The sequence below is a fragment of the Lactuca sativa genome, chromosome 4, assembly GCF_002870075.4.
Source record: "Lactuca sativa cultivar Salinas chromosome 4, Lsat_Salinas_v11, whole genome shotgun sequence".
NCBI lineage: Eukaryota > Viridiplantae > Streptophyta > Magnoliopsida > Asterales > Asteraceae > Lactuca > Lactuca sativa.
Window position 1 is genome coordinate 43,067,007 of NC_056626.2, and position 19,443 is coordinate 43,086,449.

Below are 19,443 nucleotides of genomic sequence, written 5' to 3' on the forward strand. Positions count from 1 at the left end.
CGACCAGTTAGCAATAAGCTCATCACAAGGAGTTAAACTACAACCACAAAAATAATTCAAACACCACCATAATAACCATTCATATTCATTATAACATTACTAGACTCGAATCTAGTGTCTTACTTGTCCAAATCTCCAAATATCATATCCGATCCAACAAGTTATTATTTTTTCACAAGAATTTTATCAATTCTCTATCGGTTTTCAAAATTTAAAGTGGAACGATCTTTTGGTATCCTCAAAAGTTGTTGGGACATAGTTTGAAACCCTTCACGATGAATTCATCATAAAAAAAATTTAAAATATAATATATGCTTGCAAGTCTAGCAGCATGTTCCTTTTGACTGTAACCATCTTCCAGCCAATCAAAAAGGTGAAAAAGTAATCAAGATACTCATAAGTTGCTAAGAAACTAAAACAATTTTCGATAAAATACCGTTAAACATATTACAAATGTCTACTAGCTGTATTATTCTTATTACGATTCATTTTATTTGGTTGTATTTTTTTTTTTGTTTTGATGTTATTTATTTAATTGTATATTTTCTTCGATGTTATTCTTTTATCTATATAATTTTTAATTTTGATTAACTTTTTGAGTTTAGTATACTCTATTAGCCTTATTTTAAGGTAATTTTTAAATTAAAAAATTGTGAGATGGTGTGCAGTAGAAAGATGGCAATAGAATAAACTGTTATAATTTGTGTACAAAAAAATAAATGTTTTATACGAATCATTTTTTTAATCCTTTCAAACACTATTTTAAAAGTCATCTTACAACCAAAGTCAATTTTGATCTCACAACCATAAAAACAATATTTTTTTTTCCGTATACAACAATTTATACTTTATAAAATTATACAATACAATACTTTAAAAAATAAATTATTGTGTATGGATGTGTACAAATCAGTTCTCTAAAAAACCAATATGACTGATATCAATACTATTATAAAAATAATGAAAATATAAGATTGGTGGACTCGGCAGCCCCTCGGCAGAGGATGAGTTTGCTCGGTAAACACCGAACTGACAACCCCTCTACTCGGCATGCCAAGCTCAACACCATCATTCGGCAGCCCCTTACGACTCTCTTTTCTCTGATCACCCACACTTGTCTTCTTTCTCCCCTCTTGCTTGTTGTTTCTTGTTTCTCCACCATGGCAAAATGAGATACAACAAGCAAATACCGACTTGGTCACTTTTTTAGGGAAGGCGGAGCTCGACACAAGCACCACTCCTTCCAACCTTGCTCCAACCTAACAGTTTATAAGTACTTGCACCACGTGATGATTTCAGGGCCGACCCAAATGGAGTTCAAAGCGTGCCCATAAACAGGGTCCACTAAATCATAAGGTCCAAACTTTTTTTAGCATATATATTAGATTAGGTTGAATTTAGGACCAAATCTAAATTAGGTTAATATGTTTTCTACGTTTCTTTCACCTCAAAAACATGAATCACCAGTCATCACATGTGCGGGAAATAAGACTGAAATTTGGGGAAAAGAAAAAAAACGCTTAGATTCTAATAATGGATACTGATTCGTCTTCGATTCTTGACAACAACGGTCACAATGTTTGTATAAAATCAGTCGATTATAGAAACTGGAGTTTCTATTTTCCTCCTTCTCAAAAATCATAACAAACGCAATAGGTTTCGATTTCTTTCTTCCTCCTCGAAAATTAGAAGCAACAATCTTGTAACCTTCTTGAAAAAAAATGCTTTGAGTTGTTACAATCTTACAATCATTCCTATATAGACAAGTGTAACACCCTATTTCAAGTCGTTTCATAATTATAGGTCGTGACCCGAAGGTCAAGTATCATAAGGTTTCGGGCTTTGGGGAAAGAGATGTTTAGACCCATTTGGAAGTGGGTAATGTAGATCATGTGACCCAAGAGTTCGGTTTATGCTTTAGAGCCCAATGACATAATGGTAAAAGTGATGCTTCATCCCTTTTATTGAATTAAGGATTTTAGTTCGAGATGTTTTAAGTCAAAAATAATTATATGGGGTTGTAGAGCTCCTCAATACCTTTTCGTGGGTATAAAGATCGTCGAAAACGAAGTTAGAACAAAAAAGTTATGACCATTTGAAGTTTTGAGGGTTTGGGGCTAAGCCGAGTACGCTAGGCGTACAGGGCGTACGCTAGGCGTACTAGGCTGGGAGGACGTGAAGTGTTACCCAATATGTTAGGCATACCTGGAGTATATTGGGCATACTCTAGTCAGATACAAACCCTAATTTAGGGTCTTGGACCCTATTTAAAGGCCTTAACTCATTTCCAACCCTCTTTATCTTCAGCCTCCATCCCCTCTAACCCTAAATTCGAAACCCTAGCCCCCATTTGAAAGGATTTTGAGCCTTGGAGTGATTTTGATGTGTTTTTGGAAGAAGAAGAAGAACACCTTGGAGAAGTGTTGGTTGTCTTGGAGCTTGTAGATCCATTCCTTGTTCATCTTGATCTAGATCATGGAGGTATAAAGTTTGAATCCTGATGATGCATTTGATAGATCTAGCTAGTCTTGGGTGTTATGAGCCTTTGGTCACTCTAGTGCATTAACTTTGTGACCTTGTTATGGATAAAATTGGAAACTTTATCCATCTAAACATCATATTGATTCAGATATAACGGTTTGAGACTTGGACTTAATGGATTAAGTTGAAGAAGATGCACTTAAGGGATTAAGCTCTTAATAGAAGGAAACGATGGCTGAATGTATGTTGGGCATACGCTATGGTATGTAGGACGTACGAGGTCAACACCCTGTTTCTGGTCAAGGCTTGAGTACGCAAAGCATACAAGCTCAATACACTGGTCATAACCAGCTGAGTTGACTCGGTTAACTGTTTGACTTTTCAACATTGACCTATTTTTGACCAAGTTGATTTAGGGGTATTTTGATTATAAGTTAAGTTTGTTTATGTTCCAATGAATAGGTGACTAGTAGAGCTGATATTCGAAGCAGTGTCTTGTTTGGCGATCTTTCAGACTGAGAGGAGAATCTCCTCACTGTGTTGACGGGTCCAAGGCACCAATGTCGCCCCATAGATTATTGTTACTAGAATGCTAGTTGTCTGTGTGACTCTTGCATGTATTGTATGTGTTTGTATGTGTGTTGGGCGGGACCTGATGAGTATGTTGAGCGGGGTCTAATGCTTGTTACTGACAGATTTGTACCGGGCAGGCCGGATGTCGGGTAGAGCCCGATATAGGTTAGGCGGGGCCCGATGATTTTGGGATTGTACTCTGATAACTATTTTCACTATGACGTGCTTTTAAATGGTTGATAAGAATAAATGGTGTTTATATGTTGAATTAAAAATACAAATTTTACCTTATGATTTTTGGGACGTTACAAAAAGTTTATCGAAAATCAAATTTCAGCTGCTACAATTTCGAAGACATAAGGTAAAAGTTAACAAGGATTCTTTGTCGTTTTTTTTTGGTTTCGGTTTTTTGTTTCAATTTTTTGATTAATTGATTTGTTTGAAGGGACACACAAATCAATTTCGAAAATGGGGAGGAACAAAGTTACAAGGAAATTAATTTCTGATTTTTCAAAGTAAAAGCAAATCAAATTCCTTTTTTTTCCTTATTGTTTTTGTTTACGATTTGTATTTCTGAATTCTGATATGTTTCTTATTTCTATCTCTCATAAGATTCTTGAAAATATGATTATTGAAAGGACATACAAATCAGTTTTGAAAATCAGAAAGACCAAAGTTACAATGAAATCAATTTCTGGTTTTTTAAGGTATACGAAAATCAGATTCTGTTTCATTCTTTTTTTGTTTGTTTATGATTTATATTTTGATAATTTCTTATATGTACTTCTGATAATCTATAAGCTAATCAGTTTCTCCTTTTTCCTTATATTGTTTGTTTATGATTTACATTTCTGATATGTTTCTTATTTCTATTTCTCATAAGATTCTCGAAAATCTGATTATTAAAAGGACATACAAATCTTTGAAAATCAGAAAGACCAAAGTTACAAAGAAAATCATTTTTGGTTTTTTAAAGGTACACGGAAATCAAATTATGTTTCATTCTTTCTTTTTTTATTTTATTTATGATTTGTATTTGCTTTTGATTTGAATTTTGGTTAATGTATTATAATTTGTTGATTTCATTTATGTTTTTCTTTCACAATTTTATTATACTTTACTACATGAGTTTAAGAATCAATGTAACATCCTAAAAATTTAAGACTAAGTTCTTAAATTTATAAATTAAATAACTAAAAAAGATTTATATAGTTAAATCATCAAGAAATAATTATATCATTAGTTAATATGAAAGTTTAGAAGGTTAGAAGTGAAAATAATGACATTTTAAAAGTTAAAGGACATTTTTAGAAAATTTCTCTCTTCATAAGTTTTTTATAAATTATAATATTTTCATTTTTTTTTATTTTATGATTACGCTTTATAAAGTGGTAGACCCATTTCATTTCGAATTTTATGAGTTTTAAACATGATTTATCATTTTTTGTGTTTATAGATTATGTAGTGAAGTTCTAATTAGATACGAGGACCGATAAAAATAGTAAATGACTTGATCAAATGTAGTAAGTTTTTATTTGGTACTTGAAGGAAATCAAATAAAAAATTACAAGTTGCTATCAAGGGTTGAAATCCTAATATTCATTGGATAAAAAGATTTTGTCATATAAGGATATTGTTAATCCAAACAAGTGTCAAAAGGTTAAAAAAAAAAGAAATTGTAATTGGTTTTTTGGTTCAAGAATAATAAACTGTTGTTATGTTGCTATCGGTAGAAAAGTAAAGTTTTATGTTTAATTATGATTAAAAGACTAGTTTACTCTTCAAATGCACTTTTATGTTTAGCTTAAACCAAAATATGAATAGATATGGAAGTTGTATAGACAAGATATATATATATATATATATATATATATATATATATATATATATATATATATATATATAGCTATGTTCAGGTGTTTAAAGTAATTATTGTATTATTGTATGCATAAATATAAGATAATCAAAATTTAATAAAAAATTAAATAATTAACTAAAGAAATAAGGGTAATAAAGTAATTTTATAAATAACTTCCACAAATACACTCCTATAATTATGGTAATTACTTTGACCTACCTTTATCCCTTTTAAACAATCAACAATCACTGTATTCTATCCCATTCGATCCTCCCTAACCCTAGCTCCAAATAAGATAAAATATACGTCTCCCCAAAATCATCAAGTTAAATCAATCTCCCTCTTAGCCGGAGCTGCTTTTGTTGCCGATGTCTTTCCCTTACCTCTTCATCCCCATCATCCAGCAACACAAAACCTAGAAGTCACTCAATGGCGGAACGAGAGGTATTACAGACGGAGAGTTCCATAAACTAATGCCCACAGAAGATCGCCACCACCATCGTTTGCTGTTGCCGCCGATCTCCACCCTCAATTGAAGAGTTTCGCCTATCTCCACCCTCAATCGGCTTTTGATTCTTTTCGCATTCTCCTCCCTCTCGATGTTGCTAATCTGATCTTCTCCTTCGAAATCCAAAGGAGAATCCTCATTTCTGGCTCCATACATTACCCCAGAAGCACCCTTGAAGTAATTCCTTTTATACCCTTATTGCTAAACTAAATTTTCTTTATACTTTGTGTTCGTGTTCTTGATGTGTTGTGCTGCATATGTGGGAAGATCTTGTAATTAAAGCGAAAAATGGGGGCTTAGATGTCGTTGATACTTATGTGTTTTGGAATGTTCATGAGCCTTCCCCTGGCACTGTAAGTTCTGTAAGAAGAGATGTTTTCTCCATTAAAGCGCGTATCGTTGATTTCAAATTTTGCTGAAAGTTTTCTTCTTTTTTGTTTATAATTTCAGTATGGTTTCAGTGGAAGATATGATATTGTAAGGTTTATAAAGACAGTAGCAGGAAATGGAGTTTATGTGAATTTACGCATTGGACCTTATGTTTGTGCTGAATGGAATTTCGGGTCTTTGAATTTTCTCAAGATCCACCTTTCGTTGTGTTTTATTTCTATCACCTTCTGTTTTTATAGTTTCTTGATGTTTGAGTTTCCAAATTTCAAGCTTTTGTTGACTTTCTGTGTAGGGGTTTTCCTGTATGGTTAAAATATGTTACTGGTATCAGCTTCAGAATAGACAATGAGCCATTTAAGGTTTTTTTTTTCTCACTCACAATTTTCATGGAGGAATATTGTTGAATGAAAAATATAACCCTGACTTTGTGGCTTAATTACTTGATGTTAATAGGCAGCTATGCAAGGATTCACACAGAAAATAGTTGGGATGCTGAAGGCTGAAAACCTGTTTGAATCACAAGGAGGTCCAATCATCCTCTCACAGGTTGTAAGTTGTTTTATTCACCTTTCCTTTATAACAATTAAGGACAAATGTCATTTTGGTTTATAGTGTTACATTATTCAATTGAACTAGTTTGAAAATGAGTATGGTGCACAAGGGAAGTCATTTGGAGCATCCGGAAAAGCGTACATAAATTGGGCTGCAAAAATGGCAGTTGAACTGAACACTAGAGTCCCAATGTGGAGCCATCAGCCGTAGGTGGGCTGTTTGTTTCCAACAGAATGCATATGGTAACTGAATATGATTCTAACAGAATAAAATCGGGTTTAATTAAAAAAATTATGTTATTATTAAAATTAAAGTAATTAAAAAATTAGAATTTTAAAATCAAGTGAGTTAATTATCCCAAAAAATATGGAATTTTCCTTTTTTAAATTTATCTCAATTGTCTAAAATACCCTTAGAATGAAATTAGATGGTATTTTTCAATTATCTTTAATTTAATAATATATATTAATCACTTTCTTAAATTAAGTAAAATGATTGACCCACATTTATGCATACAATAACATAATAATTAGTTTAAATAGAATAGCTTAAGCCTATATATATATATATATATATATATATATATATATATATATATATATATATATATATATATATTCTGTTGTACGATCACATAATTGTAAATCAGTGAAACCACTCCACTACCTTATGCTAATGTTATATTTGTTGTCAAATTTTAGTATTTGTTTTTTCGAAGCCATTTTCCTTAGTAAATGATATGTATTTTGAAGCCATTTTCTTTTTATGACCTTACATGATAATTTTTTCATATAATATGTTTTTGAAGTATTTTTTTATTTATTAGTTTACTTTTAGAATGTTATTTATAGGCTCTACTTGCAGAAAATATAGTTTTATTGTTCACAAAAGATGGAGATTATCACAATATCTTTCATGTAATGCATTGCATGAGGTTAGTTTAGATTACAACCGTTGATACAATTTTTTTTATATATAGTTTTCTAATTTGGAACTTTATTATCATTCTAGATTTGTTTATTTATTTTCAAATATGTGAAACTTCCATTAGTGTCATAAATAATAAATAAATTTTCCAAAAAATATATATAACCACACACTAAAACACACGCTCTTGCACTAGAATTCTAGAAAGCATATTCATATTCATGCTTATGATGCACCATGTGTTAATTTTTACTATTTTAATGGTTAGTGTTTATAGTTTTTTATAATTAATTTCTACGACTTATTTTTGATTTATTATATTGGTTAATTTATTTACCATGTAATCATAAAATATTAAAATACCAGGTTGGCAAACTAGGAAGGGATATGTTCTGAAATCTAATGAACCGATGTAATACACTGGTTCCCAATTATACATATTAAAAATAACATCCTATTTTTATCAACTTAAAATAACATTCTACTTTTAGCAATCATGTGTTGTGCACACTTTTATTTTAATATATCTCAATTTGTTCTAATTTATATTCAACTCTTTCTTTCATAAAGTTCTATTAACCTATATATAGTTCCGAAAAAAATAATTATAAACAATTCACAAATCGAGACGTAATTACAAATCTCATCATGAAATGACTTTAAAATTTTGTATTTTTTGAAACCCAACACGATTTGTGTGACATGTTTCTCATTTTTATTTTACTTACTTTAGTGAAACTATAATTTGGTATTGTGATAGATTTTCTGTTTCAATTCCATTTAAGTACATCTCAATCTTAAATTCTAATTTTGCTTTTTTTTTTTTTAAGTCATTTTCATTGAGATTTAACAGATTACAAGATGACTATAAAGAATTTTGGACCAAAATTGTCTATTAAACCTAAACATGAAGATCTTGATAAACCCAAAAAAGAATTAAATTCATAATTAGACTCTAGGAGAAGGAATGTGATTATGTTTATACAATAGTAGGTTTCTGATTTGGATTAACACAATGTTTCTTACTAAAATATTTTTTAAGTTTTTTCTGAGTTAATTGCAAGATATAAACAAAGTATGTTGCAATTTTTTGAGTTAAATGTTCAAATTGTGTTACTTTTTTGGGAAAAGAGTTATCCCCATATAATTATTTGCTTTGTGAAAGTTTGGCACAAATTCTACTACATACACATGTTGATACAAATGCAATGGTATCCAAATTAAAGTAACCAACAATTACTATCTATCTTGATTCTTAAATCTGGTTATGTGTATTGTATGTTTCTAGATTTCATATAAAATTAATCTCATGCTACTTTAAGTAGAACGCTAGAACAAATTTTTGACTTTAGCATTTTGTGGAACTTATTGGTATTTAGAAGCGACCATAAGTTTTTAACTTTTATGATTTTGGTGAACTTAATGGTTTTTCATATATTGTGATATTTATGTGGAACTGACTGGAAATATAGAATAATACTTATAACAACCTATTACTTGAAGTGATCTACAAAAATATAGCAATTTACTTATTTATCTATAATTGCAAAGTACTATCATTTTTCTAAGATAAAATGTCAACATATTTATAATTTTTTTAACTCCAAAGCAAAAGTATTTATATCAGATTTGTTATAATCTGTATAACCTACTTCATATAACATGTAAAATTTAGTTATAATCTATATAACCTACTTCATATAACATGTAAAATTTAGTTATGTATACTCTTTTAATTTGTTTACATTCAATCAATTAATTCTAAACACACATCGAAACAAATGTTAAACATAATTGTGTACATATATTATAGATAACTTAACGGAAAATCATATTTTTCTATATGTTGTATTGTTTGAAATATGATATTTTTCAAAAGAGAACTATTTATTGTTGCCGCTTATATAACTATGTGTTCGTTGCTTAAAGAAAATAATATTTTTTTGATGTGTTACATGTAATTTTCGGTATGACATGTTTTCTCAAATAACTATTTGCCAAAAAAAATATTTTCTTAAAAAACTATTTTCTAAAAGGAAACGTGTTAAATATAACACTATGTTTTAACATTACATTGCAAAAATCATCTTAGTCTCCACATTTATAAAAATCTAACTATAGTCAAAAAGTTTCCCTAAGTAATTTGGTTTTACGATGTTTGGTTCTTAAATTAGGTTTCTGGAAAGAATTTACTGATTCGAAAGAAAATGATTTGTTGAACGAAAAACAAATATGAACCAATCATTTAATTGAAATTTCCCTAATTATATAAAAATTAATCAATTATAGCCTTATGCTTCCATTTTTTTCATACATAGAAATTATGTTGTTTTTTCTTTTGTTATATTACCATTTTAATTCCAATCCATGATCGAATGAGAAAAATAAAAGTTCCTTGTCAAAAGATTATAGTGCCCATTAAACTTTAGTAATGCCATATTTATAACATTTAATTGTAAATAGATGAATATCTTCGTAACATCTCAAGCATATAATGAAAATACTTATGGTTAGTAATTTATAATAATTAACCTTTAGTTTTATTTAGTTGTTTTTTTATAGTTAAAATTCTAACATAATCATTTACATTAGTATTAATATTATTATGTTCTCTATGATTAACTAAAGGGAACGTAGTATGTTGTTATTTATTATAACTTCAATTCCTATAAGTACAGTTTAGTCGATGCTTTATAAAAAGCGTATGCACCAATTAGTTCAAGCCGTTCAAAAAAACACTATTAGTTCAAAACGTTACTCTTGTATTAATTACAAAGGTGGATCTATGTGGTCAAACTTTTTTGTACTATTTTATATTGTAAAAATATTGAAAATAAATATAAAAATATATCGTCCTGATTTTTTTTTTTGGTTATCGTACTGGTTGAAAATTTTGGATCTACTAATGGATATATTATAGACGATGGGAAGCTATTTGTTTACCCGTTATATATAGGGACCTCATGGTACTCAATAGACTAAAATATATAGTGTAGGTAAAAATGGCTTGAAACTATATGTCTATATGTCTACGGTCAAATATGTAACTAGGGATAAATATAGGAGCCAGGTAGGCAGGTATGATAACAAGGGAAAGTTGAATGGTTGGAAGAGTTTTTGTTCAGTAGTTCACATCCTATGTGTACTCTCATAGACATTAATTAAAAACAAAAAAACAAATTTCTTTTGCCTTTTTTTGGTTGATTCTTACGCATTTGGCACTGCACATTCCTAGAGTTTTTTTTCCCTCTTCTTTTTTACGGTGTTAAATGGAGTAGTTTTCTTTTTGGATCAATTAAAGGTGTGAAGGAAGCAACTAGATGAAGTATTGAAATATGCTAGAAATATTTCAATGTCGACTTAACATTGGTTGTAATGATATTTCTAACTTGGCTTTAATGTAGATTATTCCTTGGAGGACTAAATGCATGTAGTAGGAAAGTTGAAATATGCTAAGGAATGGTATCTCCCACATTGTATGACTGGCACGTAATGATGAATTTTTTTAGCAGAAAAAACTGAACTGGAGTCGTAACCGGTTGACACCTGTAACGTCCTGTTCCGAATCGATTCATAATTCGAGGTTGTGGCCCGAAGAGCGGTCATCATAAGGATTAGACCTTTAAAAATGTAAGATTTAGGCCTATTTGGATGTGGGTAATGTAGATATGTGACACAATAGTTTGGTTTGCACTTTGGAGTCAAAGGGTAAAATGGGAATGTAGTGTTTCAGACTTCTTTTATGAATTATGGATTTTAGTTCGATGTGTTTTAAGTCAAAATTAATTAGATAGGGTTCTAGAGCTCCTCAATATCTTTCCGTAGATATAAAGAACGTCGAAAACGAAGTTAGAACGAAGAAGTTATGACCGTTTGAAGTTTGGGTGGTTTTGGGCCAAGTTGAATACGTTGGGCGTACTAATGGGATCCTGAGTATGTTGGGCGTACCTGAAGTACGTTGGGCGTATGCATCAGTGCCCAAACCTTATTTTCGTGGTTTAAGCCCTATTTAAGCTCCTTAACTCCCCCAAACCCACTCCATTCACAACCTCCACCACTCCAACACCCCTTTCATGAAACCCTAACCTTAGATGAGCATTTTGAGCTAAAAGAAGGTGACTTTGAGTGCTTTGGAGTATGCATGGTGCACCTTGGAGAAGAAGGAACTTCTTGTAGAAGTGTTGGTTGCATTGGAGCTTGTAGATCTGGACTTTGTTCACCTTGATCTATCTTCTAGAGGTATAAAGTTTGAAGCTTGATGATGCATTTGTTAGATCTAGCTAGTTTTGGATGTTATGAGCTTTTGATCATTTTAGTGCATAAAGTTTAGATCTTGAAAGTTTGTGACCTTGTTATGGATAAAGTTGGAAAGTTTATCCATCTAAACATCATTGTGATTCAGATCTGAAGGTTGGAGACTTGGACTTAATGGATTAAGTTGAAAAAGATGCACTTTTGGTTCCATTTGATGCTTAAAGGCTAGATCTTGGTGGTTTGGACCATTCTAATGGATAAAGTTGGAAACTTTATCCATTATGGAGCTTTTAGGATCCATAAAAATGTAATCTTGATCCTTCTACACCTTCCATGAGAGTGTCATGATGTCTTAATAAGGTTTTAGCTTTTGGACCTTTTCTAGACATGGAAAGTCATAAAGGTGGAAACTTTATGACTTAGAATGATGTTGTGGGACTAGATATGAGTGTTGGATGAAAGGACTTAAGAGATTAAGAACTTAATGGAAAAAGTGCCATTTGGCTGGGTACGCAGGGCGTACCTTCGAGTACGCTGCGCGTACTCGTATGAGGTCCCGATTTTGGTTGGTAAGTACGCCATATGTACGAGCTGAGTACGATGGGCGTACTCAGCCTGAAGTTTGACTTGCTAAATTTGACTTTTGTTGACTGTTGACTTTTGACCAAGTTTGACCTTGGGCCAAACTTGAGGGTTTTGGCCTATTAACTAAGATTTTATCTGGTTCTGGTATTGATAACTTGGGAAGTCGGCGGGGCAGCAGCTAGGGATTCTTCCAGGAAGCTTCTGCAATCGAGGTGAGTCTCCTCACCATACCAACGGGTCGAAGGCACCAAGGCCGACCTATTCAGTTAGTTGTGATGATTATTGTGGAATCATTATTAATATACCTAGTATGTATGTGATATGTGGTATGCTAGTTACTTATGTGATATGTGATATGCTAGTTGTCTTTGTGATACTTACATGGAAGACCTCGGGGGGAGCCCATGACATTCCAGGTAAAGACCATGGGGGAACCTATGTCACTTGGTTATCAGACCATGTAGGGGAGCCCATGGCATTAAAAGTAAGTGTTGGATTAGTGTCTAAGTCCATAACTATTTTGGTATGTACTTGACCCGATGGTGCATGGTCCTTTTGGGTTGCCTTCACCAAAGCAACTTGATAGGATGAATTATGGAGAGAAAGGATTAAATATGATTTATTAATATATTATGAGAATAATATATTAAAGGAGAAATCATATTGTTTAATTAATATTAGTCAATAATTAATTGGTAATTAGTTTTGTGACTAAAAGAGATTAATTAAACTTAAGGGACTGGAATTGTAATTATAAGATAATTGCAATTTGGGCTATGGATTGCCTTATATTAAGGAGTGGACGAATTCTATGGGGAAACCCATAAGAAATCGTCCAAGGCCTTAAGGAAAGGGGTCCATAGGTTGCTTAGGGCTTAAGCATCCAAATTAGGGTTTCCTTGTTAGATAACCCTAATAGCCTCACTATATATAGAACCCTTAAGGCTCAAAAACGTGGGGAACTTCTCTTCTAGGGTTAGTACATGTTTTGGGTAGCCTCCTTCATCTCTCCTCTTCATCCTCTTGCTCTTGGTGTTTGTGAACCATTAGAGGAGTGACATTTGTGACTCTAAACATTCTAAAGTCAATACAAGAAGGATTTGGGATTGTTATTGCTACATAACAATCAAGGTATGATCTAAACCCTAATTATATGTTATATCTAGGGTTTATAGCCTTGGATAACTTGCATGTACAATAGAGAAACCTAGATCCAAGCATTAGGGTTTGTATGAGCACATATGATGTTCTTATGACTAAAACCCATCAGTGGTACCAGAGCCTAGATTGGTTTCTATTGTATTGATGCCTTGTATGTTGAAAAAATTCGTTTTTTGTGGTTCTGCATGATGGACTCGGCGAGTTGCCCCTACTCGGCGAGTCCATGGGGGTACTTGGCGAGTTCGAGCGTCAGATGGAGCTATTTTCGGGATTTCTTGTTGTTTATCTTTGAGATACTTGCCTTTATCATATTAGATCAATATAAATCCGATTTTATGATATATATGACTATATTCTTGATCTAATTGAAGATATTTATCAATTAATAAAATATTTGTTTCCTTATGTGATAATTGATTAATTATTTTGATTAAATTGGTAGATTGTTTTGCCAGAAATCATTAAATAAATCAAATATGGATAATTATGTGATTAAATGTTAATTAAGATTATTTGTTATTTGATCCTTGTGTTATGAAAAGTTTCATATTTCCCCCTTAGGTTTTATAGTTTAAATTTGAACTCAAAAGTTTAGTTTTGAAATTTAAATAGTTGAAACCCTAATGTTTTGAAAAGGTTTCAAAACTTGCCCTCAAGTTTTGGAATTTAAATTTTGATTAAAAGTTTAATTTTGATGTATATTTAAATTCTAAACCCTAATGTTTTGAAATGTTTCAAAACTTGTCCTCAAGTTTTGGAATTTAAAAGTTGATTAAAGGTTTAATTAGGAATGTTAAATTCTAAAACCCTAGTATTGTTTTGAAAAGTTCAAATCACACCCTTATGGTTTTATTAATTAATTAAGGTGTATAATTAAAAGAGGTTTAATAAATCCATAAAAGTTTTGGCTTACAATTTAATTGAATTAAATGTATAATTATTAAATTTGACCACCTAGTATTTTAAAAGTGTAAAATACACCCTATACTATATATAACATTAAAAGTCTAACATTATATATATGTATGAGTAAAAGTCAGTCTTACTGTTAGTAGGCCTCATTCACGAAGCTGGTCTATAAGGGGTGTTTAAGGAAATTGCCTATAAAATGACGATTGAATGGGTATCCACTCTTACCCACCGCACTCTTGACTAGTGGAGGGTCGTTAGCCGAATGGGTAGGATAGGACGAAACCTTCCATTATAAGTATATTGAAGTACAAAAGTAACTAAATGTTTTCAAATTCCCAATCTTAGTTACTTAGGCAAAAGTGAAATTGATGCAATTCCATGAAATTACACTTTATGCCCTTGCGAAGACGTTAGTGGAGCGTGTGTGGTTTACCGGCACACTAAATGGTTATAAGCAAAGGTAGCAAAGGGTGACTCAATGTTTGTCATAGTTCGGTGGAGCGTGTGTGGTTTACCGGCACATCGAATAGGTGACTATAACATGTGGGGGCACCATGTAGTTTTCATGGTTATTCACACCCGCTTTGTGATCCTCGGCATCCCAGTCACAAACAAGAGGGGCATATCGAGATTTAAACATGCCATTGTAATGTTCAATGAATCTCATAGGATCTAGGAGTTTTCATAGATTTAAAACTTAAATTTCTTTTTCGTTTTTCATGGTGGAAATTAGTGAATCGTCATTCACTTACCTTCAAATGTTCTGCAATTTGGGTTATGGCATCCCTCTCCCGAGTTGTAGAATATTGTGTTGGGTCCTAGCCTTAGTATCTCATTTGGGTGATTTACTAAGGACTCAATCAATCAACTAACTTGAATTTGTTTCTCCCGTTTTGTAGATGTCAAAGTTAGACAACTATGATCTTCCCAAATCCCGTGGAACAAGCATTCCACATGAAGATGACATTCCACGATTCGATCGAGGAACAAGAAATCATGCTTCGCTTCCTCCTCCTCCTCCAATTGTTCTCCCTAACCCACAAGATCGAAGAATTGAAAGGTTCAATATCACTAAAGCCCTATTGAAAATGAAACATGAAGATGGTAAATTCGTGTGTGCCCACGTTCTAGGAATGAAATTACACATCGATAGGTTGATTATGTTGGGTGTGTCATTCCCCGATAAGTTGGCTGTGAACTGGGTTCTGCAGTCACTTCCTGAATCATATAATGAGTTCAAAAGAAAGTATTATATGATGGATCATGACGATAACCTCATTGACCTAACTTACATGCTCATTGCTGCTGAATCAGAAATGATTTGGCAAAGCAATGGAGCGTATTTGTTGGGAAAGTCAACCAACCATGCTTCCGAGGACGTTCTAGGAGAACCGAACTGCGTTTGCTGCCAAGAGAAAGGGCGTTGGATAGAAGTCTGCCCTAAGAGCCTGAAGATTCCAGAAGATGGGAGAGTCAAAGAGTATGGTTGTGCTTCAGGTAAAATCCACTATCTAACTCCATTAAGTTCCTATTTGTTGATTCTTAATACATGATGTGATAAGATTGCATTTGAATGTTTTGCAAGATCGGTGAAAAGAAAGTAAGCTTGAGGAAAGAGCAAGATGAGTCTAATCACAAAGAAATGGATATTGATCGGATGGACTTGAAGATTAGATTTTGAGCTTAGATAGTTATGATAGAATTGTTAGGAATATTTGACTACATAGTTTTCAATGGATTTTGCATTGTAAGGACAAATGTTTTCCGCTGCTTTTATAAATAAAATAAATTTTGGTTTGACTTATTTATTTATTTGTTTATTTCCTTGCAATGAAATCGTTATGAAAATTGATGTTTGCATATTTCTACAATGAATGGATATGATTCTTATTTATGAAAATGTCGAGAATTTACCAAATAGGGAAAGTTTCTTATCGCCCAAGTTTCAATTGGACTGAAATTTGGAATCATGCAACTTGGTTGCATGATGAATGAGAAATTTCATATTTGGAAATTAGACTAATTCATTGACAAAGAGTCAAGTGAAGGACTAGGAGATCAAGTACACAAGTTGTGTGTTGATCAAGTCCACCATAAGAGTAACAAAGATATTCGTCACGATTTACTAAAGGTTTAGTAAATATGATTATACTTATAAGATTAAGTGTAGTCCTGAATTGATTGAAAAAGTTTAAATCAATAGCAAAACGAATAAGAAGAATCGAGTAGGCAAAAAGATAAAAGTTTCTCCATTCTAAGAAGAAGGGAGAGTACCTTTTATGTTTTATGATAGGTCTTAATGATTAAGAACCATATCTCGATTGATACTCTAAGTGAGTCTTAGTGCAATTGTATGTCTAAGAAGAGGAATCAAGAATTGAAGAAATGGTTAAATCAAGAAGTCAATCATACTTCGTTCTAAAACAAGTCTTAGAGTTAAGATTGTGACATTGAGTGAAAAAGTATTAAGAAGGTTTATAACATTCATCAAATGTGGAAAGTTGTGATGTATTGGATAAGACAAAGACCAACTAGGACCAATTTATGAAGTGTTTTGATAAAAACTACACTAACTCTTGAATATTTGTTTGTCAAGAAATGTTTATTGACAAGAGAATCTTATATGTCAAGGAGTCAGTGGGAGTCTTAATGGTCTTGAAAAGTTTCAAAACAAATCAAAATAAACCTTATCATCAACACTAGCACACGAGTTGAGGTTTGCAACCTATCGTGTTGACTCTATTTTGTTTCTGGGCCACTCCAATTGAGTTAATTATGCATGTGAGTTCCATGAGTTCTCATTTGAATGCATAAAAGGCAAGGACCTTGATCAATGAAAAGTACATTGATAGGAAAGGGTGAGTTGCTTGACTGCTTGGAAGACATGGTGGGCAGTTGTGCTACCATAAGGCAAGAAATCAAGATTAAGAAAGTTCGGTCCATATGAGTTTGAATTTGTCGTTAACTTTGGTTTTAACAAATTCACATGGATAGGAACGTATACACCATTAAAATCTAAGTGTCATAAGATTCCCTCCTTCATGAAAATGACTGTGAGGAAATGCTTTCACTAAGATAGATTTTAAGAAGATAGTGATTGTGAAAATTGTATTCTCAAATTCGATTATGGTTACGGTATCCCTTTCCATGATTCGAATTGTGAGGTTTGGCAATTAGTCTGAATTGTTTAGACACATATATGAGCTATCTAAAGGAAAGGTGTATGAGCTTAGATAAAGGATTATCAAAGCAATAAGTATTAGAAACATGAACTTAAGAAATTCAGTAAGTATTGATTTTCTAGAAGTTAAGCTGGTTTTTGAATGCATGTCAAAGCTAGTGGGAGCATAAGCGTTATGTTTATAATAATCATCATGGTAGTGGGAGCATAAATGGTATGATTGTATGATTATGGCAAGTATTGCAAGTTAGCAATATTAATTATAGAAAACAAGAGTTATACTTTGCAAAGTCGCAAGAGTTGTAAAGTTGTTTTGCTATAATTAAGGGAGAGAATATTATGCTTCATTTCAAATCTAATGGCTTAGGTTGTGGAATGTTAATAATTTAGTCAAGGAAAAATAGTGTGTTCTCAAATTTCGATTATGATTACGGCATTCCTCTTCACAATTCGAATTTTGAGAACATAGCACATTAAAATATTGTGGCGGAAGATTGATAAAGTATCAAATCTTTATGTAAGACTGTAACGCCTGTGTTTCCGGGCTTGCCATTTTTATCAATGTAATAGTCTAGGTTAACCTTTGTAACCCGTTTTGAAATAATAAGAGTATATTATTTGAGTATTATGTGTTTTGTGCTTAATTGCTTAATTATGTGGTTTGATTAATTAAGAATAAAAATAAGCGTCAAAATTTAAGTGTAAAATAAACTTAATATCTTTGGATAATGTTGTAGTAGTTGAAACGAGGTTTCCGAATATATATAGAACGCCCAAATCTGACTTCGTATGAGGAAGTTATGATTTATCGAAGTTTCGACTTAGCGGTATGCAGCCTGAAATACTCGATTTGAGATCGAGCGGTTTTTAGCCGAAACAATCTAAACGAGGATCGAAGGTCTCGTTGTTGGTATTGAAGCGATAAAAAGTTAGGCGAGAACGGACGTCAAACGAAGAAGTTATGAATTTATAACGAAGTTTTTCTGTCGCGGTCTATTAAAAATAAATAATAAAAATAAAGTCAAAATTAGCCGACGAAGTCTAAACGAAAGTTGTAGAACGTAGTCTCACCTTCGCGTGGATATAAAGAACGTCGAAAACGGAGTTTGTATGAAGAAGATATGAATTTCCGAAGTTTATTAAATAATTTGTATTTATTTTTAATTGAAAAATCCGACATTATCCGAAGAGGAGTCAGCAATCCGATCCGAAGTACGCCCCGTGTACTCGTGTACGCCCCGCGTACACTGAGGATGTCGACATTCGCACTCGAGTCTTCGGATGACGCATGCAATGATGATTTCGGAAGCAGTACGCCCCGCGTACTCCGAGGCTCCAGCCTCCTATAAATAGGATGTGAGGGCAGCCGGTTCTTTTGTTCATTTTCTCTCTTCTCTCTCCCTTTTTGCATCGTTTTGCGTGCCAGAAATACCCCGAAGCCCCGGTATTATTCTCGAGCCCCGAAGCAAGTCCCGAGATCCCGAAGATCCCGAGAAGTGTGGTTCCCGAGCCGAAGCTATGCCCGCGAGAAGTTTGATTTTTGTAAAGATCTTCCAGATCTGCTGAGGATTACTACTTCTACAAGTCGTAGTGCTGTCCGATCATCTTCTGATCAAGTGAGTGTATACTACCTTTTATAAACACGATAATAATACAAGTATGGTTCGAGTGTATTAAGTATATTGTTGTTTATATGTGTGAGTGTGTAGTTACTTTCTTCTAACGCATGATTATGAAGTATTTTATACTTAATATGTGTTATGTGTAGAATTTGTTGTTATGTGTGTGAATGTATGTTCACCCTCTTCCATCTCATAGATCTGAATTGCTTTCTATGAAATACGTGTTACGTGGGTATGCCTCATCTGTTATGTGGAATATATATTGAATGAAAATGATATACAGGTTTCAAACTATGTATGAAAGTATATATTTTATCTACTAATATGTTGGGTAGAACATTGGTAGATAGTTGGTGTGTAATAAACAGATTGAGAGGCCTCGATGTTGTTGTTGTTGTTGATCTAGTTATTCAGCGGAGTATGGATAACGACCACAGAC

At 32.6% G+C, this 19,443-nt stretch overlaps 1 protein-coding gene across 1 annotated transcript; it reads left to right on the top strand.

Moving 5' to 3' along the window:
- Positions 1 to 5,677: 5,677 nt before the first annotated feature.
- LOC111914566 (beta-galactosidase 5) lies at positions 5,678 to 6,572 on the top strand. Its single transcript, XM_023910278.2, has 5 exons — positions 5,678 to 5,773; positions 5,871 to 5,983; positions 6,103 to 6,169; positions 6,264 to 6,356; positions 6,447 to 6,572. The coding sequence occupies exons 1-5, from the start codon at positions 5,678 to 5,680 to the stop codon at positions 6,570 to 6,572; spliced, it is 495 nt and encodes a 164-aa protein (XP_023766046.1).
- The last annotated feature ends 12,871 nt before the right edge of the window (positions 6,573 to 19,443 follow it).